Below are 27,082 nucleotides of genomic sequence, written 5' to 3'. Positions count from 1 at the left end.
TACGATCTCATTTGTGTGATATATCTTAAATTGTAATACACGCGTGAAGGACCAACATTGTATGTGAAAGCTTAGCTTCTCTTGCAGCATATTAATCTTACAGACCAATATTATACGTGAAAACTTTGCGTTTCGTGTAGAAACACTATGTATATTAATTTAAACCATTAACTTTCTCTGTTTGTGCATTCGCACTACTTGACAGTGATGTTGCTATTGGCTGACGTGTCCTAAGCTCTGAATACCCGCTATCATCGGCTGGCTAGATCACTTGACAAGAGCTATGACTGGCTTACAAAAGCGCATTGCAATCTCGATTTCAATGCTTCGGAAAGTAACATGCGGTGTTTGGTGGAATTCGAATTTATACTTTCGTAATGCAAAAAAAAAAAAAAAAAATATGCAGCGTACATGTTGCTGCACATCAAAGATCTTTCCAAAACGCGTTTTTTCCCCTGTGTTTAGTTTTATAAAGCGCCGGGAAATTCTACTCCCGCGTATAAAACCATAATCATTCAAAAGACTTACAAAGTTCTGAGAGAAAATTTACTGTCAGTTAACAGGGAAAAAGTATGTTTTCACCCGGGAGAAAGTGTATTTTTAACCGGGAAATCTGGGAATTTTTTTTATTTGTCCACGTATACACTCTGTTTATACTACTGCATTTATCTTTCCATCACAATCTTTAGCTTTTGCTTCAACCTTCTTATTTAATTCTGAAAGATTAGAGCTGACTACCTTAATCTCCTTTTTAATTTCTTTCTTCAGGTTCATCCTTTAAGTTAACCATGTCAGTTCTAATGCTATCAATTTTCTTATCCATACTGCTAATGTCTTTTTTTTTCCATACTACTAATGTCTTTTTTTTTTTTTTTTTTTTTTTTTTTTTTTTTCATAATACTAACGTCATTTTTCATACTACTAATGTCTTCTTTCCTACTCATACTACTAAAAATTTGCCTTAATGTCGCTTCCAAATTTCCGTCCGCCATGAACTTTTGCCCTTGCCTACTTTCACTACTAGGTTCCTCCTCCTTAACTTTTTAACTTTAATGACCTCATCCACTTTAGTACTGTTTTCGTCCACTTTGCTCTTTACAATAGCACTTTCGTCTCCATCTTTCAAGGTTACATTCATCTTCAGAACCCGTCGCACTTACGTCCTTCTGCTCATTTAATAACTTAACCTCTACAGATTTGTCCTCAGTCACACTGTCTTGTTCGTTAAGGCCACTCATTATGTAAAACTTAATATGAAACAGCCTTTGCTATGAAATTACCTTATTCTCATTCACTCTTCTTCTGCTGCCCTGCTACTGCTGCAGTTCCTGTTGTCATCTGGATCTGCACGGCTGCAGCAAATAGTAATTCTCTCAGCAACGCATCTTGTTTATCTCTGCTCAGCTGTGTTCACCTGTGTGCTGATCGGCTGCTCCTGTACTAAAAGGCTGCCTTCATAGATCCCGCTCACTGATTGGTAGCTGTCATACTGTGACAATGAAACCCATGCGTTGATTGGCTGTTGCACCACTGCACTGTGAACCGCTGTTATATTCACTGCTCAAAATTCGTGAGTCCTTGTTTATTGCGGCTGCGTACAATATTCCTCATGTCAGGGCACCACATGTGGTGGTTCACCTTCTTTATTTCTTTGTTTTTTGTCCTCTGTGTCAACATACTGGCTGAAAAATATGGGGTGAAACTGCAGTACTGTGTGCTGTAAATGATGTAGGTGACAAGTGCACATTTGCGTTCCACAATTGTTTACTTCTTTTCTTTTCACAACCCCCCCCCCCCTCCCCCATATACACATTTAATATGGCCAGTGCACTATTATTTAATTCTTGATAAGCCTCATTAATAGTTTTCAGGTGAACATCCAAATACTGCTACAATAGTTTACTGTTGAATATCTGTGAGTAGTAAAAACATAACCATATAATTCACAGTTCTTTTGGAATAATCAGGCGTGTATGGAACACACACTGTCATTGTTTCAACACGCTGCCTAATTGTGTAACACTTATTTCACAGGTAAGTTGAAGCATTGTTGATGTTCTAACCAACACAGGTTTCTTGTCTGAAACTCGGCCAAGGACTGACTTGTCTCGTGACCAAAAATCGGGCCCTTATATATCCTCACAATAATAGGGGCCGAAACTACATGTTGTTTGAAGTTAAATTTACAGAAATTACAATTAAAACCTAACTCATTAAATTAACTGACTACATCGAAAAAAATTTCTGTCTTTTTAACAGTTTCGTTTACTACAAGAGTTAGGCCGAATTATTTGTTTAAATTGTGAACTTAACAAATATAGTCATGCAAACAATACTTTTAACAAAGCTGTTAATTCCTTTGGAATTAATGAAGGGCTGGCTTAGCTAACATGTTTTTAAATAGAGCTAAATAGACACTGTAAGATTACTAGCATTTTGTCTTCCAAGTGTTTACAATTATTACAGAATTTATATTTGTTTATAAGTCAACAATAGAATTTAAGTTACAAAAGAATTACTGATTTCACCCTATAACAAAAGATACTAACTAGGAATAGTTGAAGTAAATTAGAAAATCAATTACACACACACAACTAAGCCCAAAATTAGACCTGGTGTAGTATTCTTTAAAACTTTTATGGAAAGGCAGATTATATTCACGTGCATTAATGGTTATGAGTTAAAAGTGAAAAAATGAATTTTAAGGAGACAGATGCAAAACAAAAGGGGAAGTAAAATTATCCCACCTTGCTTTTTCACAAGTCCACATGCAAACATAATTCATAACTGTAGCCAGTTTATGGCAATTATCAATGACACTTCCCAAATTGTTTCTGTTAGAATAGCTCGCTCAAATGTTGTTATAAACAATCTCTCATAACACAATGTTCACATTTGCAAGTAAGCAACATGCCATTCGGAATTTATGTATTTTAAATATCACAAAAAATTCAGTATTTCACCCTTGCATTAAATCAAAGTCTCTTCCACACTTTACGACACTTTCAAACATTCTGGTACCAAAATATCTCAATATTAATTATTTTCAGCGGAGCACATCTCAATTGGTCTGATCCCTATGAGATCCAAGCCCCGACTCTATTTATCTCTCTACTCCAAAAAAAATGCACAAATATGCTAATTTTTTATTGCCAGAGAAACATCACAGCCAATCAGAAAGCAGCATCAAGCCTGCTCAATATCACGCATTTAAACAGAACCAGAGCAGTAAATTAACATAAATAAATTTTGAAAACCCACAAATATAAAATTAATTCCCTTTTAATAAAACTACTTTTCTGAAATCATAATCTCATTTATCCAGTACTATAAACTGACTAAATATTTTATAACAAATTTCCCGGTACAAATGAGTAACACGCGTCATTTTCGAACATTCTTCATGTGAGCAATTACTTCACTGTGTAGTATTTCGCATTCAAACCTTCATTCACTCTCACAACTAAACACAATTATAGTTGTAATTAATAAACAATTAGAAAATTAAACAAACAGAACCTGAAATAAAACTGACAGTATTTTGACCTCAGCGCAAACAGTGTCCGTCAGCTAGTGACCTCTATCAGTTCACGTAGAAACAGCATACACTCGTGCAATCTGATGTCACCTGTCCTGCGCATGACTCGTACTACACGTCTAATCACTGCTGTAATGTCCCATCTAAATAGGTGCAATTTAGAGGTGCTAAGCCACATTATTCTTCTTCTTTTTCTTCACTTTCCATGTTAAGCCATTTATTGCCTATTACAGTTCCAAGCTTCCAGAATCTTGATTTCTTTTTGGTTTGTCTTTCCTTATTTTTGTAGGTAATCTTTCAGGATCCATTCCTTTTTAATGTTCAGTTAACCTTCTTTTCTTTATCATGCGTCAACCATTCTGATTCTATCTGTCCTTTCACATCTCTTGACAATACTTGGAAACCTTATCTCTGAACACTGGATATGCATTTCCTACTTCTTGTTTACTACCCAGTATTCTTTTCCATTTAATAGTTTTCCTAGTGCAACCATCTCGTAAAACTTTAATCTGTGTATTCAAGAGTTTTATTTTTCAGCTATCTGCTGTCTATAAATATTTCTAAACTTATTTACATTATTTTGCATGTTTTGTATGTTAATATAATAGCACAGAAATTTGAAGAGTTTGTCTTATTCTATTATTTTATTGTTAATAACAATTTTAGTCTGAGTTGGTTTTTACTTGTAAAAGCCGTGCTGTTAGTTGTCTGCACTTAAATTTTGAGGTAATATTTGTAACACAATTTATGCCATTTATGAACAGCTGTGTGCATATCATTTACCTTAGAAATCAGTGTAAGATTATTGGCATAAAGCATTGTTTTTCTGCCGTACCCCCTGTTTACTTTAAAACTTCATTTTTAATACATATTGTGACGTAGTGACATGCATTGATGATTAGGAATCTGTAAGATTCTTCTTGCTATCACAGTAGCCCAGTGTCCTACAGAATGCGTTCCCATGCCGAGAAGTTACCAGCTCTCATCCCAGTCCTTGAACGCTCCAGGCCTACTCATGCGTGTTTAACTTTCCAGACTGTATAAATGACACAACAAACTGTGGATTAATAAAGTCATTATGTAGCCTTTCAGATTGACAGTAGTTTATTGCTATACAAGTTTCAGGTCTACACCAGAAATAATTTGAGATACTGAAATTTACCCAAAACCTACATTTTATAACTTTTCATTACAAGCAACTCCCTGACTTGCACTTTGACAGCTGCCACAACCTTCCACACCAAAATATTCCTCCCATACAGCCTGGCCACCTGTGGCAAATGCATCTGCAGTGATGAGGACTCCCTCGCCCAGTTTACGGAAGGCCTTACAACAGCCTTCGTAGACAGGCAATACCCCCCTCCCAGACCTAATGCACAGACAGATCTCCTGTGCCGTATCCCCACACACACCTGATCCTCACATCCATCCCAAGAATACCAATACCACTTGGGACTGGAACGACTGAACCGTGTCCTTCACCTTGCCCTGAAATGAGGGACATCCTACCCAAGATACTTCCACCCCTTCCCAAAGTGGTGTTCTGCCGCCCACCATCCTAGTCCATCCCTGTGCCACTCCCACCCTGAATCCCCTGCCACAGGGATCATACCCTTGTGGAAGACCCAGTTACAAAACCTGGCATGCCTAGCCTCCCAACCAGCACCACCTACTCCAATCCCATCACAGGCTTATCCTACCCCATCAAAGGCTGGGCTACCTGTGAAAGCAGCCATGTTATATACCAGCTCTGCTGCAGCCACTGCAGTGTTTTACATTGATATGACAACCGACCAGTAGTCAACCAGAATGAATGGCCACTAACTTAGTAGCGGTAAGAGTATTGCTGAAGTTAGAATGCAGCACAGATTTCTTAGCCAAGAGTATAGTTTAATTAGTAATTTCAGTCAGACCCGATTCAATGAACCCCCATTCCAGTAGAAAACACTTTGTTGACATGCTTAGGACAGCATTGGATTTAAACAGCTTCACCAAGTTGAACCACATTATGTTTCACTTCAGGGGCTGCCATGGTTTGAAGAGCTAAGTGAGCAAATTCCTGAAAAAGAATGATCCCCACACTGCCCCTAGATGATTAATAGGTGTGGATATAAATTACAGCCATTTTTTGATGGGCCTGGATCTATCACTTTTACACCTGTATTGGACACACATAATGAGTTCTTGTGCATGTTCTGAATTGGTGATAAAAGAAATAAAGAATATGCTCTGTACAGTACTTCATAATATTCCAACAGTTGGTAGTTGATGGTTGGAGACACATCATCATTGTAACAGTCTATGGGAACCAGTTCGTAGGTGTTGGCCACTGATAGAATCGTGTATATGATTGGAGTTCACCCCTCAGCATCAGTTATGGCCTGAAGATGGTGTATTGAATCACTGAAACTGATAGCCGTATAATAAATAACATAGAAAGGACAGCTGTAGGTGTTCTGTTTTATTGCATAAGTGAACGGCTGTAGGTGTTCCGTTTTATGTAAGTGAACAGCCAAAGTTTCTCAAACCTTCAATCAGAAGGATGGACATACGAAAACAAATAGTAAGTGTGTTTCTTGATTAAGCAGAAGTCTTTCCACGACTTATAAAGTAAAAATAGTGTCAGTAGTTGTTGTCACCATTGTCTAAAAACAATTGGTTCTTCTGCAAGCAAATATCCAGCTATTGACTCGAATCTGCTGTTGATAATTCTGGCACACTGTTTACAAGTTGTATTAAGTAGGGCAAGTACTTGGAAGTTATTACAAGCTCTTTCCTCATCTTTCTTGTACAAATGATTTCTTGTTGCTTCTGGCACATACTAAAAAGATGTATCAGTCTACAGTGAAGCTAAGTCAGATAATTAAGAGCAAACTTGGTTTAGTGCTGTTTCTGGAGCGCACGTAACGTGATATTTGCAACGTTTTGCATCACCAAAGATAGAAGCATCCTCAATTAGTAGGTCACAACAGACTGATATCCTTTTTGAGCTCACTGCAAAATTTTTTTCTGATTTATTGGGATGAATACCATTGCACCAGTATTCTAGAACAACTGGGATGTGTACAAATTTTCTTATTTCTAGTTTTCTAATGTACTTTCTGGCTATTATCGAAACAAATTTTTTGAAGAGCTTTATAAAAGTGGGAGAAGTGATGCAACGGTGAAAAGGGAAGTTTTAAATTCTGTGGCAATCATTCACATTGGGATTCAGGGTGCAGCAGCTTGTTCAGGTAAGAGACAAGTCGTAGAGACTGCGTAGCTTGACATTAGCCAAACTTTCTTGATCTTTAGTCAGGGGTGCAGCATGAGGAGAATCTACGTTATTTTACATTAAAATTCTGGTTGACCTGTGGGTAAAGCTTGTTGCTCTGTAGGATAACATGGTCACAATTGAAACTGGAAACCTGCAGTGTATATATCTATGAGGTCTTGTGAGCAAATGTTTCATTTTCAAAATTTGAGGAAAATGGGAAATAAGCTTGCAAAGTTAGGGGGATTACTCGTAGATTCAGACTTTGATCTGGACCATGGAGCATGAAAGGGTAGCTCAATCATTAAGAACAACCACAAAAGGCAAATTTGTATGTTCAAGTCTTTGTATGGCACAAAGCTGTAGTCTGTCTGGAAGCTTCAAGAAAAAGAAAAATTAAATCTGTTGTATGGTTAAGCATTAAATTATTGTTTGCCTATGTTGGCTCTTCAGTAAGATTTTGCATTTACTCTTTTCCTTTTGAGACAAAAACAAATGATAGTTAATAAATTGCTCTGGACTAGCAAGTTGAAACTAGTTTCATTTTTAATATAAAGGTAAAACTGTGTTTATCCATTGAGATGTTGAACATATGTTACTATATGTGTAATGCACTTACTTCTGTGGAAAACTTGCAGGCACAATCAGCACAATGTTGTGTCTGCCGCACTGCGTGCCGTGGGCAACATTGTCACGGGTGACGATGTTCAGACGCAGGTGATCCTTAACTGCTCGGCCCTCCCTTGCCTTCTACATCTGCTTGCATCACAAAAGGAATCTATCAGGAAAGAGGCATGCTGGACCATTTCCAACATAACTGCAGGAAATCGGCAACAAATACAGGTTACTGATTCAAATTTTTGTCAAATACAGCTTATATAAGTGAAGTCTGTAAGGCAATTTTTCTTTTCAATTTTGTGCATGTTACTTCATGATGCACTGAATAAATTAGTAAATTAGATGCTTACATTCAAAGGAAAATAACCCCTTTCATAATTTACTAAATACTACTAACATGACCGTTCCACTGTGTTCTGAAATTTTCTTAAAGTATTTCATCTACATTTTATGTCACAATAAAAAGGTGTGATACAGAGAGTGGCTGTAAATGTAAGTTTCGTGTGAATAGTATCTATGAAACTATTCTACTTTTTTTGCCATTTTGCAGACGTGGAGTACTTTATTTAAGGATAGTTTCTGTTATCTATGTGAAGAAATCACTGTTGCTTCAGTGAGCATATTAAGATAAACATTACTCTTACTTAATTTGTCTGGGATATGCAAAGTGATTTTGTAAAGCTGTAGAAAATAAAATGAGGAATGCCATATAGAATGGTTTGAGGTTGGGAACAGTGTGTGAGCATCTATGCTGGAATTGCATCTTGTTTATTATATTATTGGTAAAAATATTTGTTGTCAATGTTAAAATTATAATGAACTTCAGTGCTCTAGAGTCAGTGGCAGTCCCAATGTACTTCCCAAATTTTCCGTATTATGTACAGATTTAAAAATCTGTGAATAAGCAGCCTTATTCTATGGCTCTTAAATATCCATGTTTGTTAGTTTTGTATCCTATAGACAAATGGGATTTCAGTTGTATCTCTTAACAGTTGTAAGTGTTACCTCAAATGTAGAAATGACATAATGTAACATCTTAAGCCACTGTTTAAATTAATCTTTATTGTGTGACTGGTTTCTGTAAAAGAGCATTGTGTAGTACCTGTTGTACACACTTCATGGATACAGGAAAATTTCAGGTGATGAGGATGTTTGGAAATTGTAGTAAAAATACAAGCAAGACTTAAATATTTTAGTCAACATTTAGAATACATAAATACATAAAAAAAGTCAAAATATAATATTTACAAATAGTTTAGTATTTTTAGTGTTTATGTGTAACTCTTGCTGTTAACAAATATATGTAAGTACTGCCTTTATTTTTACTAAAATTTTCATACAACCTTTTCACCTGAAAGTTTCATGTCTCCATGATCATGTGTACAACAGGTGCTGGATGAAGGACTTTGACTGAAACTGGTTGCACAACAAAGATTAAATAAAATATCAGTTTAAGGTGCTACATGATGTCATTTCTACAGTTTATTAAAACTACGGAACACGACTAATAAAAAATATTTTGTACCTTTAAAGTCTAACAGCAAGTGTACTCTTTGGGTTGTGGAAGTGTTGCTTTGTGTGCTACATGTGAAAGTGTTGTGAAATTCTGAATGATTTGGTTTAAATTGTGATTTTAATAAGTAATAAGCATATGTTGCAGAATTTCCTTGAACTATAGGATTACAGAAAGCTGGAGTGTTAATATTTTGTTCCATGTGCTCAAGTGACATTAATATCAATTTACATCTGCACCTGTACTCTACAAACCACCGTGAGGTGCATGGCAGAGGGTACGTCCCATTGTACCAGTTATTAGAGTTTCTTCCAGTTCCATTTGCATATGGAGCATACGAAGAATGGTTGTTTGAATGCCACTGTGCGTGCAGTAATTATTCTAATCTTATCCTCACTATCACTGTGTGAGCAATACATAAGGGGTTGTAGTTTATTTGTAGATTCATTATTCAAAGCTTGTTTGTAAAACCTTGTTAGTAGACTTTCTCGGGATAGTATGTCAGTCTTCAAGATCTTGTCAGTTGCGTTCCTCCAATGTGACACTCTCCCACGGATTAAACAAACCTGTGACCATTCGTGCTGCCCTTCTCTGTATACATTCAATATTCCCTGTTAGTCCTATACGGTGTGGGCCCCACGTACTTTAACAGTATTCTAGGATGGATCACATGACTGATTTGTAAACAGTCTCTTTTTGTAGACTGATTTCACTTCACCAGTATTCTGCTCATAAACTGAAGTCTACACTTGCTTTACCCACAACTGAACCTGGGTGATCATTCCATTTCATATCGCTACAAGTGTTACCCAGGTATTTGTATGAGTTGGACAATTCCAACAGTGACTCATTGATATTATAATCATAGTATACTATGTGTTGTTTTTTTAAGTGCACAGTTTTAGTTTTCTGAACATTTGGAGCAATTTGCCAGCTCTGTATCACATCACAACTGTATCAAAATCTGACTTAATATTTATACAGTTTTTCTCAAATAGTACTTTATTGTAGATAGCTGCATCATCTTTAAAAGGCCTGATTTTACTGTTAATATTGTTTGCAAGGTCGTTAATATACAACATGAACAGCAAGTGTCCCAACACACTTCCCTGAGGCAAACCTGAAATTACTTTTAACTGACAGTTCTACATCCAAGATAAAATGCTGTGTTGTGCCTACCAAAAAGTCCTCAGTCCACTCACAAATTTCACTTGATAGACCGTATGATCATACTTTCGACAATAAGCGTAGGTGCAGTACTTAGCCAAATGCTTTTCAGAAACCAAGAAACACTGCATCTGCCCGGTTGCCTTGATCCAAAGCTTTCAGCATGTCATGTGAGAAAAGTGAGAGTTGGGTTTCACATGATCGATGTTTTCGAAATCCATGCTGGTTGGCACTGAGGTGGTCATTTGGTGGAGTTGCCTAATCTCAGTGTGTTTGAGCTCATAATATGTTCTAAGATTGTCCAACAAATCGATGTCAAGAATATTGGATGTTAGTTTTGTGGATAACTTCTACTACTGTTCTTGTAGCCGGGTGTGACCTGTGCCTTTTTCCAAGAACTGGGCACAGTTTTTGTTCAAAGGATCCACAGTGGATTATAGTTACAAGAGAGGCTTACTCAGCCAGAAATACGGCATAGAATCTGACAGGAATTTCATTGGGACCTAGTGCTTTGTTCAGTTTTAACAATTTCAGCCATTTCTCAACACCGCTGACACTAATATTTATTTCATTCATCTTTTCAGTGATATGTGGATTAAATTGGGGCAGTTGTCATGACTTTTGCTTTGTAAAGGAACATTTGAAAATGGAGTTAAGCATTTCAGCTTTTGATTTGCTATGCTCAATTTCAGTTCGCCCATTCGCTAGATACTGGACACTAACTTTGGTGCCTCCAGCAGATTTTAAATACGATCAGAATTTCTTTGGGTTTTGTGAAATGTCATTTGACAGTATTCTGCTATGGTAGTCATTGAAGGTGCATTGCTCTCTTGACAACCAAAGGCATTTGATTCAGCATCTATCTATAGCCCTACGCTTTGTTTTATACCTGTTTCGCAGTAATCTCTGTTTCTTTAGAAGTTTCTTTACTGTGACTGTATGCCAAGGAGAATCCCTCCCATTATGAACTGTTCTACTCGTATATATCTATCCATTGTGTGGTCAAGTATTCTTCTAAACTTCAGCTAGAGTTCCTATACATGCTCCTGACCTGTGCTGAAAGTTTAAAGTTAAGTAAACTGTGGTTTCCTCTTAAGTTTTCAATTACATCAGGAGATGAGTTTTCTGGCCAATAGAAGGACCAATTATCATTTTATGCCCACTCCTGTTACAGAGTTGTGCCCAGACAATCTCAAATGCAACTTCAATTTCTATCTTGGCGGATTTGAGTTTCTTGTGTACTGCGACAAATAGACCACTTCCATTTCCCATTTGTCTATCCTTTCAATATACACTTATATTTTCCTCCAAAATCTCACAGCTACCAATTTCAGGTTTCAAACAGCATTCTGTATTTAGTATTATGTAAGTTTAACTGCTTTTCATGAGCAGTGCAAACTTTGAGACTCTTTGTTGCAATTGCTTTGGCAGTTTACCATTAGGATTTTAATACTCTCACTTGTGGCAGGCATTTCTTTTGATCTTGCACAGATACTTCTTTGTTTCCTACAGCTATTGTTATCTGGATTGGATGGAGAGTTGCCTAATCTAAAAAAAACTTTTTGTGCACCACACACACAGTCATCTACCTGAGTAGCAGCCTCTGATGTGTAGTGCGCATCTATTTAGGGGGACCCTACAGTTCTCATCCCTTTGGCACAAATCCAGGACGTCGCAGCCTAGCTTGTCACAGAACCTTCGAAGTCTCTAACTCAGTCCTCCTACTTGACTGAGAATCAAATGGCCACAATCAGTTCTGGGGACAATGCTACAAATTGTTAGCTTTGTTGAAACTCCATGCACAAGGCTGGTCTTCTCAACTTTCTCACTGGAATGGCCCAAGAATGATGTTGGAGCCCGGATGACAGGCATCATTTGTTCCAAAGTGCGCCACAATCTGCAGTTCATTGCACCCTGTTTCCTCATTGGCTCTTGGAATAGCCTCTTCAACATGTTTGATGCGGCGCCAGGCGTACACACTGAGTGGACCTGGTGTCCTTTCCTGTCTCTTGCTGCCATTTCCTTAATGGAATATATCCATAGTGGAAAAAGTTTCAGTAAGTTATGCTAAAAATCACTAAACATGCATCCAATATGTGATAATTGGAAAACATTTTGAAAATATAAATCATTTGGCATTCCACCATCCAAGGCACGTACTACTAGTCGAACATTTTCTTCGTACTGGTCTCTCTAGTTGTGATTGTGTAACAGTCTGAAGACTTTGTATTGTTGATGTTTAGTGTCCAGCTGCTACCAGTATTACATATCTAACACTAACGGTATTGTTTTTAGCCTTAAAGCAGTCATTAAAATATGTAGTGAACATTGTGTTGTTCTGTAGGGTCTTTTCATTTCATCATTTGTGATACAGCTGTTCTGCTCCCATTGCAGGAGCTCTCTCTCCCCTGAGTGAAGATTGGTTAAAATGTAGAGTGTAGCAAGAAAAATAATTAAGTTTTGCTGAAAGCCGCTTTTGAGAACTGATACATAATTGCAGCAATAAGTTAGTATCGTAATTGAAACTGTACTTCCATGTGCCACTTCTACTTTCGTACAGGGGACAATGACTGTGTAGCTCCAGTGCTATGAGACATAAGCAGAATTTCATTCATCCAAGTTGCTTCTCTGCTTCCCTCAGAAAGCGTGCTCTGCACTACATCCTACTTACAGTTGTCAACATCGGAGCTGAACAATTACACTTTAGGGATAACAGTAATTCTTCATAAAAGTAAATTGCTGACTTGTGTGGTTGAATAAAAATATGTGCTTTTCATATGCATATTTATGTTACAGTGCACTTTAATTTATTATTTAATCTTGTAACTCAGGTGTAACAACGTATTATTTTGTAACTCAATAGTTGCTTTAAATAATGTCCACTCTAGACACACAACATTTGGAGAAAAGCTAAAGCTCATATTGAGCTGTGTGTTTTGGATACCCTCAAGTTTGTTACCATTTTGTAGTTGCGCCACCATGTTCTTACGAATAAGTTTCTTCAGATGTTCCCATCAGAAATAGAGATGTGGGTGACCTGAAGATTATGGAATAGGGCTTCATCTTCCAGTACAACTTCAGCACTGAGATGACTGTGAATACTCACATTTAAATGATCTGTTGATCTTTTGAAGATCTGTCAGTATTTAGTAACACATCTTGTGTGACATGATTACCTTAAAGACAGTAGGCAGAGGCAAAAACTAAGTGAATTGTTCAGTACAGCAGAGGATACTACTTATAGGCATGTTTAAACTGCTATTCCTTAGCTAGCTTCACAGTGCCCTTTGTCCCCTATCTCAGTATATTTGGTGGAGCTTTCCATGTGTTAATATACACACAAACTAAATTGACACTCAGCATGCTGGCTGATGGGAGCGACCCTAAATGCATATATTACTTATGGTCGCTCCCATCAGCCACTGTGCAGAGTGTCAAGTTAATTTGTGTATATAGTAGTTGCTCTAATTTACAAAATTGCCACGTGTACACGTATGTACATACATTAAGTCTATGTCATTGTGTTATGCAAATTGTAACATGCTTAAGTCACTTTAAAAACATGACAAACCATTTGCATAATGAGTGTGCTTGTTTAACTAATCCACCCATCTTGATTTGTATTAATCTATTTTTTTTTTTTAATTAAGTTCTGCATATGTTGTATAATCTCATATGAACTTGCACCATTGACACTTTTTTCTAATGGATTAAAAATGAAATAAATAAATACAGCGCAAAGACTGTCACAATTAAATCTTTTGGCCAGTAAGGTCTTCGTCAAAAGTAGACTACAGACACGTACATACATACACACACACTCAAACGCAACTCTCGCACACAACTGCAGTCTCAGGCAACTGAAGCTACACTGCGAGCAGCAGCACCTGTCCTCTCCCATCCAGCCCTGTCTCTGTTCCCATTCCACCACTACACAGCCTACATTCCACAGCCGCATGCAGTTTTTTTTACATCTCTCAATTTCCACTACACCCCCCCCCACCCCCCCCCCCCCACCACCACCACCACCGCCACTTCCCTGCCCTCCGTCTAACCTCCCGACTCCACTTAGCGGCCCTACCCGTCTCCACATCATTCCCGCGTGCTCCCCAGCAGCACGTCACTGTCTGCCACCCATACCGTACTGTCCCTCCCCTCCCCAGCCTCCTCCTTACCCCCACCTAATCGCCACTCCCATCATGCGCTGGTCCAGCTGCTTGCAGTTTCCTGAGACTGCATTTGCGTGTGCGAGTTGCATTTGCGTGTGCGAGTTGCATTTGCGTGTGCGAGTTGCATTTGCGTGTGCGAGTTGCATTTGCGTGTGCGAGTTGCATTTGCGTGTGCGAGTTGCATTTGCGTGTGCGAGTTGCATTTGCGTGTGCGAGTTGCATTTGCGTGTGCGAGTTGCATTTGCGTGTGCGAGTTGCATTTGCGTGTGCGAGTTGCATTTGCGTGTGCGAGTTGCATTTGCGTGTGCGAGTTGCATTTGCGTGTGCGAGTTGCATTTGCGTGTGCGAGTTGCATTTGCGTGTGCGAGTTGCATTTGCGTGTGCGAGTTGCATTTGCGTGTGCGAGTTGCATTTGCGTGTGCGAGTTGCATTTGCGTGTGCGAGTTGCATTTGCGTGTGCGAGTTGCATTTGCGTGTGCGAGTTGCATTTGCGTGTGCGAGTTGCATTTGCGTGTGCGAGTTGCATTTGCGTGTGCGAGTTGCATTTGCGTGTGCGAGTTGCATTTGCGTGTGCGAGTTGCATTTGCGTGTGCGAGTTGCATTTGCGTGTGCGAGTTGCATTTGCGTGTGCGAGTTGTGTTGTGTTGTGTTGTGTTGTCTATTTTTCACGAAGGTGTTACTGGCCAAAAGCTTTTTATGACAGTCTTTTTGTTGTGCCTATCTGCCACTCATCTCTGCTATGTGGTAACAACTTTCCTTTTCATAATATTGCTACATTCCATGATGGATTTTCCATTGTTTGAAATAAATAAGCATATAGGTGTATTTGATTTACTGATTCTTGCACAGTATTATTACTTGCTATAGCTTAAGGCATGGGTCATGGAATTTTGATGTAATTGTTTTTGATCAATTGTGGGAATTTATCATTGTCTGATCACTGTCCTAACTGCATCACACTTTCTCCATATGTTTACAGGCTGTCATTGATGCCAACATATTTCCTGTTCTCATTGATATCCTGGGAAAAGCCGAATTCAAAACTCGAAAAGAAGCAGCTTGGGCCATCACTAATGCTACGTCTGGGGGTACTCCAGATCAGATACGTTATCTTGTAGATCAGGTAAGGCTAATCAGTTGTTCATTCAGTACTTCAGTGATTTAATGTGACATGTTACTGTGGGTTTAAATTATATTGTTACCTGTGACTTTTTCATACTGTTTGTGGCTTGTTCATCACAGTAATTATTGCTGAGGCTCTTTGACTTTATGCCAGACAGGATCACTTAGACAAGGTTTGAGTTCCAGTGCTGGTAATGGTGAAATCACTTCAGCATTACTGCCGCAATAGAAGCAATAATTTATTACTTTTTACCATCTGATTCAGCAGCATGTATGGTATTTTATTTATGTCACTGTAGAAGACCGTGCTGTTTCACCTAAGTAGTGTGTAAATGCCAAATACGTTGCTTTCCTTTATGATGTACTGCAGTTAGCACCTGCACACTTTTTGCTTAATGACATTCTAAGCAGAGCCCTTGTTATATCCACCATCATTGATTAATCCACTAAATTACAGGCCCATATCGTTAACATCGATATGCAGCAGGATTTTAGAACATGTATTGTGTTCGAACATTATGAATTACCTCGAAGGAAACGGTCTATTGACACACAGTCAACATGGGCTTAGAAAACATCGTTCCTGTGAAACACAACTAGCTCTTCATTCACATGAAATGCTGAGTGCTGTTGACAAGGGATTTCAGATTGAGTCTGTATTCCTGGATTTCCGGAAGGCTTTTGGCACTGTACCACACAAGCGGATCATAGTAAAATTGCGTTCTTATGGAATATCGTCTCAGTTATGTGACTGGATTTGCGATTTCCTGTCAAAGAGGTCACAGTTCATAATAATTGACAGAAAGTCATCGAATAAATCAGAAGTGATTTCAGGCGTTCCCCAAGGCAGTGTTATAGGCCCTTTGCTGTTCCTTATCTATATGAACGATTTGGGAGACAATCTGAGCAGCCGTCTTTGGTTGTTTGCAGATTACGCTGTCATTTATCGACTAATAAAGTAGTCAGAAGATTACAAAAAAAATGCAAAACAATTTAGAAAAAATATCTGAATGGTGCGAAAAGTGGCAGTTGACCCTAAATAACAAAAAGTGCGAGGTCATCCACATGAGTACTAAAAGGAACTCATTAAACTTCGGTTACACAATAAATCAGTCTAATCTAAAAGCCGTGAATTCCACTAAATACCTAGGTATTATAATTACGAGCAACTTAAATTGGAAAGAACACACAGAAAATGTTGGGAAGGCTAACCAAAGGCTGCGTTTTATTGGCAGGACACTTAGAAAATGTAACAGACCTACTAAGGAGACTGCGTACACTACGCTTGTCCATCCACTTTTAGAATACTGCTGCGTGGTGTGGGATCCTTACCAGGTAGGACTGACGGAACACATCGCAAAAGTTCAAAGAAAGGCAGCGCGTTTTGTATTATCGCGAAATATGGGAGAGAGTGTCACAGAAATGATACGGGATTTGGGCTGGAAATCATTAAAAGAAAGGCGTTTTTCGTTGCGACTGAATCTTCTCACGAAATTCCAATCACCAAATTTCTCCTCCGAATGCAAAAATATTTTGTTGACACCGACCTACATAGGGCGGAACGATCACCATGATAAAATAAGGGAAATCAGAGCTCGTACGGAAAGATATAGGTGTTTATTCTTTCTGAGTGCTATACGAGATTTGAATAATAGAGAATTGTGAAGGTAGCAGCTGCTGCTTTTGTTGATTCCCCCACCCCCACCCCCACCCCCTGATCTCCTTGTTTGATTTCTTCTTGTGTCTTAACCATAATATTCTTACCTTCTCATATCTTCCTCTTAACACATCTTTACTCCTCTCTGTCTGTCATCTCTGTACTGAAGCTAACACAGCACCTACTAATGTACTACCTTTGATCTTCTCTCACCAATACCTTCCCAGCAATTATACTCTAGTTGGATGTTGTCTTGTAGATATTTTCTTTATCTCATCTTAAAGCAGGATGCAGTATAGATCGGGAAATTGACTTTCACTGTGTCACATGAGGTTTCTGATGGATGATAACCATTTCATTGCTACTCATTGCCTTCTCCTCTGTAATTAAACTTCACAGAATACTATATGCCACTGCATTTAACTGAATGTCTGATTAACAGTTAAATTAAATCTTGGACCTCGTGCTGTCAACTACTATTTCAGGAAACACTCTTATCATCCACAGATGGATCATTTCAAGACTGTGCTGATAGAGAACTACTTCCTGCAGCACTACAACCCATTTAAGCAGACGCGGTTTCATTTATTCTCATTACTCACCCACACTTTTGTCTCTTAGGCTCTTATGCACACTTTGATGTTCAGACAACTTGTAAGAACAACCTTACATTGTTCACGTCTCCGTTCACCTTCACAATGAGCGGGTCTCTCAGCATGGGCATTGATCGAGCTGCCTATTTTTCCCAGCCTTCCAAATCCTATCCTATCCTCCTTGAGAGTTTTGCATCACCTTGGTTCCTAGAGTTCTGGAACCTGTACAGAAAATTGGAATAGAGAGCAACATAAACATCATTTCTGCTCTTTTTATTAATCATGAAAACCACATATTGTATGTTGTACCACCATACAGCGAGACCTTCAGAGGTGGTGGTCCAGATTTCTGTACACACTAGTACCTCATACCCAGTAGCACATCCTCTTGCATTGATGCATGCCTGTATTCGTCATGTTATACTATGCACAAGTTCATCAAGGCACTGTTGGTCCAGATTGTCCCACTCCTCAACGGCAATTCGGCGTAGATCCGTCAGTGGTCAGTGGATCACGTCATCCATAAACAGCCCTTTTCAATCTATCCCAGGCATGTTCAACACGGTTCATGTCTGGAGAACATGCTGGCCACTCTTGTCAAGCGATGTTGTTATCCTGAACGTAGTCATTCACAGTGGGGGTGCGAATTGTCATCCATGAAGACAAATGCCTCGCCAATATGCTGCCGATTTGGTTGCACTATTGGTTGGAGGATGGCATTCACCTATCGTACAGCCGTTACGGCACCTTCCATGACCACCAGCAGCGTACGTCGGCCCCACATAATGCCACCCCAAAACAGCAGGGAACCTCCACCTTGCTGCTCTCACAGGACAGTGTGTCTAAGGTGTTCAGCTTGAACGGGTTGCCTCCAAACACGTCTCCGATTGTCCAGTTGAAGGCATATGCAACACTGATCGGTGAAGCGAACGTGATGCCAATCCTGAGCGGTCCATTCGGCATGTTGTTGGGCCCATCGGTACTGTGCTGCATGGTGTCGCGGTTGCAAAGATGAAACTCGCCATGGACGTCGGGAGTGAAGTTGCGCATCATGCAGCCTATTACTAACACATTGTCCTGTGGCTGCATGAACAGCATTATTCAACCTGGTGGCATTGCTGTCAGGGTACCTCTGAGCCATAATCTGTAGGTTGCGTCATCCACTCCAGTAGCAGCCCTTGAGCGGCCTGAGTGAGGCATGTCATCGATAGTTCCTGTGTCTCTGTAGTTCCTCCATGTTCGAACATCACTTTAGTTCTCTCAGAGACACCTGGACAGTTCCCTTGTTGAGAGCCTTTTCTGGAACAAAGTAACAATGCGGATGCAATCGAACCGCGGTATTGACTGTCTAGGCATGGTTGAACTACAGACAAGACGAGCAGTGTACCTCCTTCCTAGTGGAGTGACTGGAACTGATCAGTTGTCGGACCCCCTCCGTCTAATACGCACTGCTCATGCTTGGTTGTTTACATCTTTGGGCGGGTTTCGTGGAAATCTCTGAACAGCCAAAGGGTTTGTGTCTGTGATACAATATACACAGTCAACGTCTATCTCCAGGAATTCTGGGAATTGTGGTGATGCAAAACTTTTTTTGTTGTGTGTAGTTTCCTCTGTTTTTACACGTGTGTATTGGCAGTGCTCTCTCTGTCTCCTTGTATTGGCCAGCTGCTCTTTGTCCTTGTAAATTTGTGTTTATCTAATGATTTCAACAGGGGTAGACCCATTAAAATGATTCTTGTTTCAGGGGTGCATACATCCGTTGTGTGACCTATTGACGGTGATGGATGCCAAGATTGTCCAGGTGGCACTGAATGGTCTGGAAAACATACTCAGGCTAGGTGACCAAGATGCCAAGACACATGGAGGCATCAATCCGTATGCAGTGCTTATTGAAGAATGCTATGGTAAATATTTTTTGTGGAAATTTACAAAAATTCCTCCCAAATGTATTGTGTGATGACACTTCAGTAAAATTAAATGCTCTACAGTGCATTTAGAATTACTTTTCTTGCGAATGAAAAATGCTTTGTTGCCTAATCATACATAATTTGTATAATTCCATGTGAATTAGTATGGCTGAGAATTTTTGTGTATCATTGTACTAAAAATACCTGGAGTTTGCTGGCAATTATGGGCAAACTTCTATCTGTCACTGTTTTCTCTAGCTGTAAGTGTGTTCTATAGACACTGCAAAAAAAGTTACATTCACTCGTATGAAAAGATAGCAGTAGTCATATATAACAAGTAAAAGTATCAAACTTAACTTTCACATGAATACGAAACAGTTATCCCAAAGAAAGCAAAAAATTGTGTGGTAACATTATAATCATTCATATGTAAATAACTTAACAAAAGAAACAATTGTATAAGGAGGATAGAATAGTGCACGGATTAATTGGCCAGAAAGAATCTTGATTAATCTGCAGATAAGTCAGTTGCAAAAACATAAGCGTTTCTTGTGACTCTTCAGGTATTCTCAGCAGATATATTCAGTATATGGCTCTCAGATCTGCTGCTGGATAATGTTTTCAGTATCCCACAGTATTCCCACAAGGCAACTGTTGCTTTCTGCTGACAAGTAGCAACAGCTTCTGATTGCCAGCAGTAATGAACATTCACTATGTGAAAGCAAGGATTTATTGTAGGATTAACAAAATAACCGGATCTGGTGGCAGATCCTAGAGCCATAATTGATGATAAGCATTTGTGCCAATGAAAGTCACATTTAATTCGAGGAGAAGGGTAATAATCTCCTATATTAATAGTATTTATTTAGTTGATTTTATGATGGGAACTTCCAGTGATCAGTTTGCTTCACATTCAAGTGAACCGTTAAATGTTAACTATGGTCTGCTAAGCGATATTGGTCCGTGGTGATGTTGCCCATACTTTTGTTTTTGATACACCAGTCTTGTTTTAAAATAATGTTCCACATTTTTCCTGAGAGTGCTTTCTGAATGAGAATTGGTGTACGCAACAGGATAGCATCTTTATTATGGGATACTTCGGATCAGTTCTATGCTACGTGTATGTTGCAGCTGTTACAATTGCAGTGATACTGTTTCTTTCAAGAATGTTTTCCAGCTACCCTGAATACACAGTTTGGATTTGATACTTGTTTGCGTTTCTTTAATTGGTAATAAGGCTCCCAGTGCTACTTCACTTCTGTATTCTTCACTGGCTTCAAATCAACATGTATTTCACCAATGTTTTTGTCATTTGACATTAGTCTTCTTTATTGTCATCTGAAGTATTTTTGTTTGCTATTAGTTTTCTTATGTCCATATACTACTTCTTTATACAGTTTTAAACAGCAAGTTGATTGTATATTAGCAATTAATAGAACAATACTTGTGCAATGTATATGAGGAAGGCACCTGAACACTCTAGGATATGGATTAGTGCTGCAAGGGAATGTAAATTTTAGTGACAAGATTGTAATTTGAATTTGACACTTCTTCTGTGCAGTGTGGTGGAAAATCTGAAACACCGGCAGTTGTGTTAGCCAGTCAGTGAACATACACTATGTGATCAAAAGTATCCGGACCCCCCCCAAAAATATACGTTTTTCATATTGGGTGCATTGTGCTGCCACCTACTGCCAGGTACTCAATATCAGCAACCTCAGTATTCATTAGACATCATGAGAGAGCAGAATGGGGTGCTCCGCGGAACTCATGGATTTCAAATGTGGTCAGGTGATTGGGTGTCACTTGTGTCATATGTCTGTACGCGAGATTTCCGCACTCCTAAACATCCCTAGCCGACTGTTTCCAATGTGATGGTGAAGTGTAAACGTGAAAGGACATGTACGGGCCAACCTTGTCTGTTGACTGACAGAGACCGCCGGCAGTTGAAGAGGGTCGTTATGTGTAATAGGCAGACATCTATCCAGACCATCACACAGGAATTCTGAACTGCATCGGGATCCACTGCAAATACTAAGACAGTTAGGCGGGAGGTGAGAAAACTTCGATTTCATGGTTGAGCGGCTGCTCATAAGCCACCCATCAACCCGGTAAATGCCAAATGACACCTCACTTGGTGTAAGGAGCATAAACATTGGATGATTGAACAGTGGAAAAACATCATGTGGAGTGACAAATCGTGGTACACAATGTGGTGGTCCGATGGCAGGGTGTGGGTATGCAAATGCCTGGTGATCAGAAGCAGCGGTTTTATGGTGTGGTCATGTTTTTCATGGAGGGGGCTTCCACCCCTTGTTGTTTTGTGTGGCACTATCACATCATAGGCCTACATTGATGTTTTAAGCACCTTCATGCTTTCCACTGTTGACGAGCAATTCGGGGAAGGTGATTGCATCTTTCAACACAATCGAGCCCCTGTTCATAATGCACGGCCTGTGGCAGAGTGGTTACATGACAAAAACATCCCTGAATCCTGTAGAACACCTTTGGGATGTTCTGGAACACCGACTTGTGACAGCCATCACCGGCCGACAACGATACCTCTCCTCAATGCAGCACTCCGTGAGAGTGCACACATCAACCACAGCGTGTGCCCAGGGCTGATTTCCTCAGGCCTCAGGAAGCGATCTGGCCAAAAATAAATTTTAGCTTTGGGGCACCAGACAGTGAATACACTTTGTCGTGTTGTTGAAATGACATTCCAGTGATGAGACCTGAAGCCCATTATCATCACTCAATATTTGACAAAAGTAAAGTGGCTAATGCTAGTATCAGTAGCTAGTCATAATTTTGCTCCTGGTTATAGCCTCTGACATCATGACAGTCAGTAGTTCCAACTCTGTTACCTACATGAGTTCAGTTACTGTTATGAAATTTTCACCTGCTCCAACCATCCACCTTTTTGTAGTGAAATGGATGTTAACAGTTTATTTTGTAAGAGCAATGACCTTGAAATACAAAGAGGATGGCTTGAGGCAGTTTTCCTCACAGTTTAAATTTTTTAATAAGTCTGAATTATTTGGTACATTGGTACACAGTGATTTATTTGGAGACAGTTTCATCTTCTCTTCATTTGCATCCTTTCATTTCCATTAATATGATCTGTCACGATTACAGGGCTCTGGAAAGTGTGCTAAAGTACAATAACAAAGTGTTTTCATAATTTGAAATGGTTTTGTATGTTAAAATTTATTACCCTTTTTTCCCACACAATTTTAGATACTGAACATTTTGTTCAGTTGTTAACACAAGTGCACACTCAGCAGTAGAGTGCGCTGTTTTTAAATGTCCTGGTCCTAGTCCTGCTTTATCACATTAATTTAATCTGCCAAGAAGTTTGTTATTTTAGTTATTAAATTTGTTTCTTACCTCTTCTCTCTCTCTCTCTCTCTCTCTCTCTCTCTCTCTCTCTCTCTCACACACACACACACACACACACACACACACAAAAATAACTTATGGCTGGTTCTCAAATATAGTCGTACAAAGATAATTTGTAATGTTTGTGTCTCTGGTGTTTACATCATAAATTCTTGCTATTAGTAACAGCATGTTCTGGAATGCTGCTCCTTGTGCAGGATGCAAGAACTGGAAATCTTTTTGACCAGTGAAAAAATGTCCAACCCAATTATACATACTTCTGAAAATATTTTACTTCATTATTGTTTCAGGTCTGGATAAGATAGAATTCTTGCAGTCACATGAAAATATGGACATCTATCAAAAAGCATTTGACATAATTGAGCACTACTTTGGAAGTGAGGAGGAGGATGCGAGAGTTGCTCCAGCAGTCGATGCAGAGGCACAACAGTATCAGTTCAATGCTGACCAGAGCGTTCCAATGGGTGGCTTCAATTTCTGAAACTCTGGATGATGGGCCACAAGAGTCGCCTCGTGAGTAGTTCGGAGTTTATTTTCGTTCTTATTGAAGTGAACTGAACTGGCAAAAATTGTAAATTTTAAAGAAATGGAGCAATTTTGTGATCATTTAAAAGGAACACGGAAAATAAGAACACTAACTAATGATGTGCAGAGAAGAAAAGAAATACAAAATTAATATTCTTTCTGCAACAATGTCTCAGTTCATGCCTTGTGTGCTGCTGTTTATTATTCTGCAGAACTGAAAACTCCTGTTCTCCGGTTGTGAAACATCATAGAATTAATACAACAAAAATGAATATTTGTGGGTCCAAGTTCATAACAGGGTCACTGAATCCTGGGTGTAAGAATCTGTGATGTTCAGGAGCAGAGTAATAGTTGCCACTTGCAAGACACACTTTTGTGTTACTTGAAGTAATTGTGTCTAGCTTTCACAGTTGACGGTAGATTTCTGTTCCATTCCTCTGCCTGGATAATGCAGTTTCTTTTGCCTGGACCCTAAAAGATGAATGCTATGTGGAAGTACTTTCTTAATTAAATAATGTTTGTAATATATCTTGCATGTGTAGAGCATTGTGCAGGTGTAACTAAATACAGCAGTTTATGATATTGTAATGTGAAAATTTGCTGTGACATTTCTGGCCTCTTGAATGTGTGTGTATTCAATTGGTTTGTAGCTTGAAAGAGTATCTCTCTAATGAAAAGGAGAGGAACTGATATCAGGCATATTTTGTTGTTATGCAGAGGTAATTCATAAATATTTGGGGTGTTTAAATGCTGATACAGTGTTTCATATTGTCCCGACATGCTATAGAAATTACTGTAAAGAACGCTGTAAAAGCTTTGACAACCCACAACAAAGTCTGTCAGTGCAAATGATAATTTTTTCCTCGCTTCATTCATGCCTTTCAAAACGCACACTACTACTTTCTGTTCCACTCCCAGTCCTGTTACTTTGCATCTGTATATCTACCTTTATTAACAGAATCCCTCAGAGTACGTCTGTGTTGTTCCAGTATTTTTCCACTGAATGCTACGTTATGTATAATAAATGATGTACACTGTTTACTTTTTCATTTTCTTTTGACATGCCATGAAAAATACAGGAAACATAAACATTGTGGAAACTGATAACTTTTCACTTTTTGAATTGTATAGTTTCTTTAATTTCTCATACAGAAGCTGTAATGAACAACATTCTCAGTTTCTTTACTGATAACCTTGTAGTTCATGCCCCCACTTTGTTACCTGCTCGCCAAGAATTGTTAACATTTTGCGCAAAGTAAATTTGGTTCTAAAAGGCATTCAATGTTGTGCCTGTCTTTAATGGTAAAACTTGGTGAAGCTATGAAAAATGCGTAAAATTAATAATTCTTTGCATTACAAATGACGACGTGATGACTGACCATAGTTAGATGACAGTGAAATAAATTTGACTGGACTTACAGAAAAAGTTAAGTGAAAAGTGATGACTTAAAGGACATCATCATTAGATCCTTAAATGTTTACAATTACAATATTGTAATACTTTGTAAGTGATCAAAATAAGAACTGTGCATTGAGCAACTGAATTAGATTGTTCAATCAGCAACAGAAATTATTTCGTGTAAATTACATTGATAATGCTTGGTGCTCTCAGTGGATTTTTAAAAATGTAAATAGGATAAATAATCTGATATAAGATGTCCACTGTTATAGAAAAGCTGGAAGATATGTTATAGTGCTGTTTGAATTTGGTGGCACCACCCAGTCATTTCAGTGTTTTGTATTCTGACATTGTGCCCTCTGACACATCCAGTAGGGGATGTCATGTTATTTATGGAATATTTATTGTGTTAAGACTTGAGACATGTTTCTCTTTACTTTGGCTGGTAGCATGTATTTTTAGCCAATTGTAGAGAATGTGTTGAAAGTAGGAGGTAGAAACAATTGTGTTTCTAATTCATTTGTAATACATTGTTGAAATGTGTTGCAGCTGATACGTTATGGCTACCACGTAAGAATGCATGTCATATTTGTTGAAATGAAATGAAGTTTTCAGAGAACTCGTGCTGTATATTTTATTTGTAGTCAAGAGTGTCTCTGTAAAACCCACAGATTTTTCTTTGTTGAAGAAGAGAGCCTTTGCACACTATGTATGCAATACTTTTGTTGAATATTTTGTAAAGGTAACAGAAATCCATTCAAATAAAGGCAGTATTTTCCATAAAAAGCAATCAGTATAAAACAAATGCCAACTCTTTGTAAATTTTTGCAGATCAAAAATGTGGAAGAAAAACGAGATGACAAGAAATTCATTAATTTGGTCTTCTAGAATGTTTGCTGAGAAGTACAGACTGATATTGGTATGGAATGTGATAAGACTGCGTAGGGGTCTCCCCCAAATACTCTTGACTAAAAACGACTGCCAAAACATGAACTGTCGAAAGCAAAAAGTGGGTGTGTGAATCATGTTTTATGTTCCATAACTGCCTTGAAAACAGAGCTAGTCAACTTTCCACCTCATACTGAATTATAAATTTAATAAAAACCCTTTGTAAGAAAAATGTATTATATTTAATATTCTCCTTTGTTTGACTGGTACTGATATTAATACTGATGATGTTACAATATATAGTTGGCGAAGAAGGAAAAGTGTATAAAAATGAGAACTGTGTTGCTTGAAATAAATTTGAAACTGTATTGATATAGTTTTAATAATTTAACTGCTTGTATTCTGTTAAACCATGAGGACGATGTAAGGTAAGGAGTAGGTTACAAGTTTTTTTTATCAAATATTATGTTTGTTCCATGGAGAAGCTAACGAGATTTCAGTAGTTAGAATATTTGGGAAGTATGTTTGCTAAGCAAGTAAACTGATAGTTCCTTTCCCATTGTGCAAAAGCTATAAATCTATTCTGCTTCTTTTTATTAGCACCGGATTAATTTCTTGAAATGAATCATTTGCCCAAACAATATTGTACCCAGCATTTTTACCAAAAGCGAGTTAGAGTTGGGATAGCATTATATCTGACCTCCTTTATCTACTGGTTAAATTGTTTCTATCTTGCATTATTTTTGGTACTGTTGTCAAACCTCAAAACATTGTAACTTATCATTCTGGGATATGCACCAAATGTTGTCGTAATGAGTGGAGAGCAACAGTGTTTGAATAAAGGAAGGAAATTTAAGTTAATATTTATGAGGTAAAGGACAAAATATGCAAGGTGTTGAAAGATAGCAGGTGCCCTATACACTCTTAACCAATGCACCCCGAAGGAATTATCCAAATGAAATGGAAATCGCTAGATGTGATATACATTTACAGAAAAACAAATTATTACAATTTCAGAAAAATTGAATGATATATTCAAGAGAAGACTTTCGCAAATTGAGCAAGTCAGTAATGCATTGGTCCACCACTGCCTCTCATGCAAACAGTTATTTGCCATGGCATTGATTGATACCTGATGGATATGTGCCAAATCCTGTCCAATTGGTATTTTAGAACGTCAAAATCTTGAGCTGGTAGGAGGGCCCTGCCATTACCACTCCAAACTTTCTGTAAGCATGAAGACTAGTAGTAGAAAATCACCGTGTGTGGCAGACTGTATCTTGCTGAAATGTAAGCCCAGGGTGGATTGATATGAAGGGCAACAAAATGGC

The 27,082-nt window shown here is 38.5% G+C and overlaps 1 protein-coding gene across 3 annotated transcripts in view; it reads left to right on the top strand.

Moving 5' to 3' along the window:
* Positions 1 to 26,119, top strand: part of LOC124774961 (importin subunit alpha-7) — a 58,454-nt gene extending 32,335 nt beyond the window's left edge. For all 3 annotated transcript variants that reach the window (XM_047249689.1, XM_047249707.1, XM_047249695.1), the window contains exons 6-9: positions 7,430 to 7,634; positions 15,238 to 15,381; positions 19,375 to 19,534; positions 23,230 to 26,119. In XM_047249689.1, the coding sequence (XP_047105645.1) occupies positions 7,430 to 7,634; positions 15,238 to 15,381; positions 19,375 to 19,534; positions 23,230 to 23,420 (700 nt within the window). In that variant the 3' untranslated portion in view covers positions 23,421 to 26,119. The remainder of the gene's footprint in view (positions 1 to 7,429; positions 7,635 to 15,237; positions 15,382 to 19,374; positions 19,535 to 23,229) is intronic.
* The last annotated feature ends 963 nt before the right edge of the window (positions 26,120 to 27,082 follow it).

This window comes from Schistocerca piceifrons, chromosome 1, assembly GCF_021461385.2.
Source record: "Schistocerca piceifrons isolate TAMUIC-IGC-003096 chromosome 1, iqSchPice1.1, whole genome shotgun sequence".
Classification (NCBI taxonomy): domain Eukaryota; kingdom Metazoa; phylum Arthropoda; class Insecta; order Orthoptera; family Acrididae; genus Schistocerca; species Schistocerca piceifrons.
Note: the sequence above shows the minus strand (reverse complement) of the source record. Positions and strands in the feature narration are given on the sequence as shown.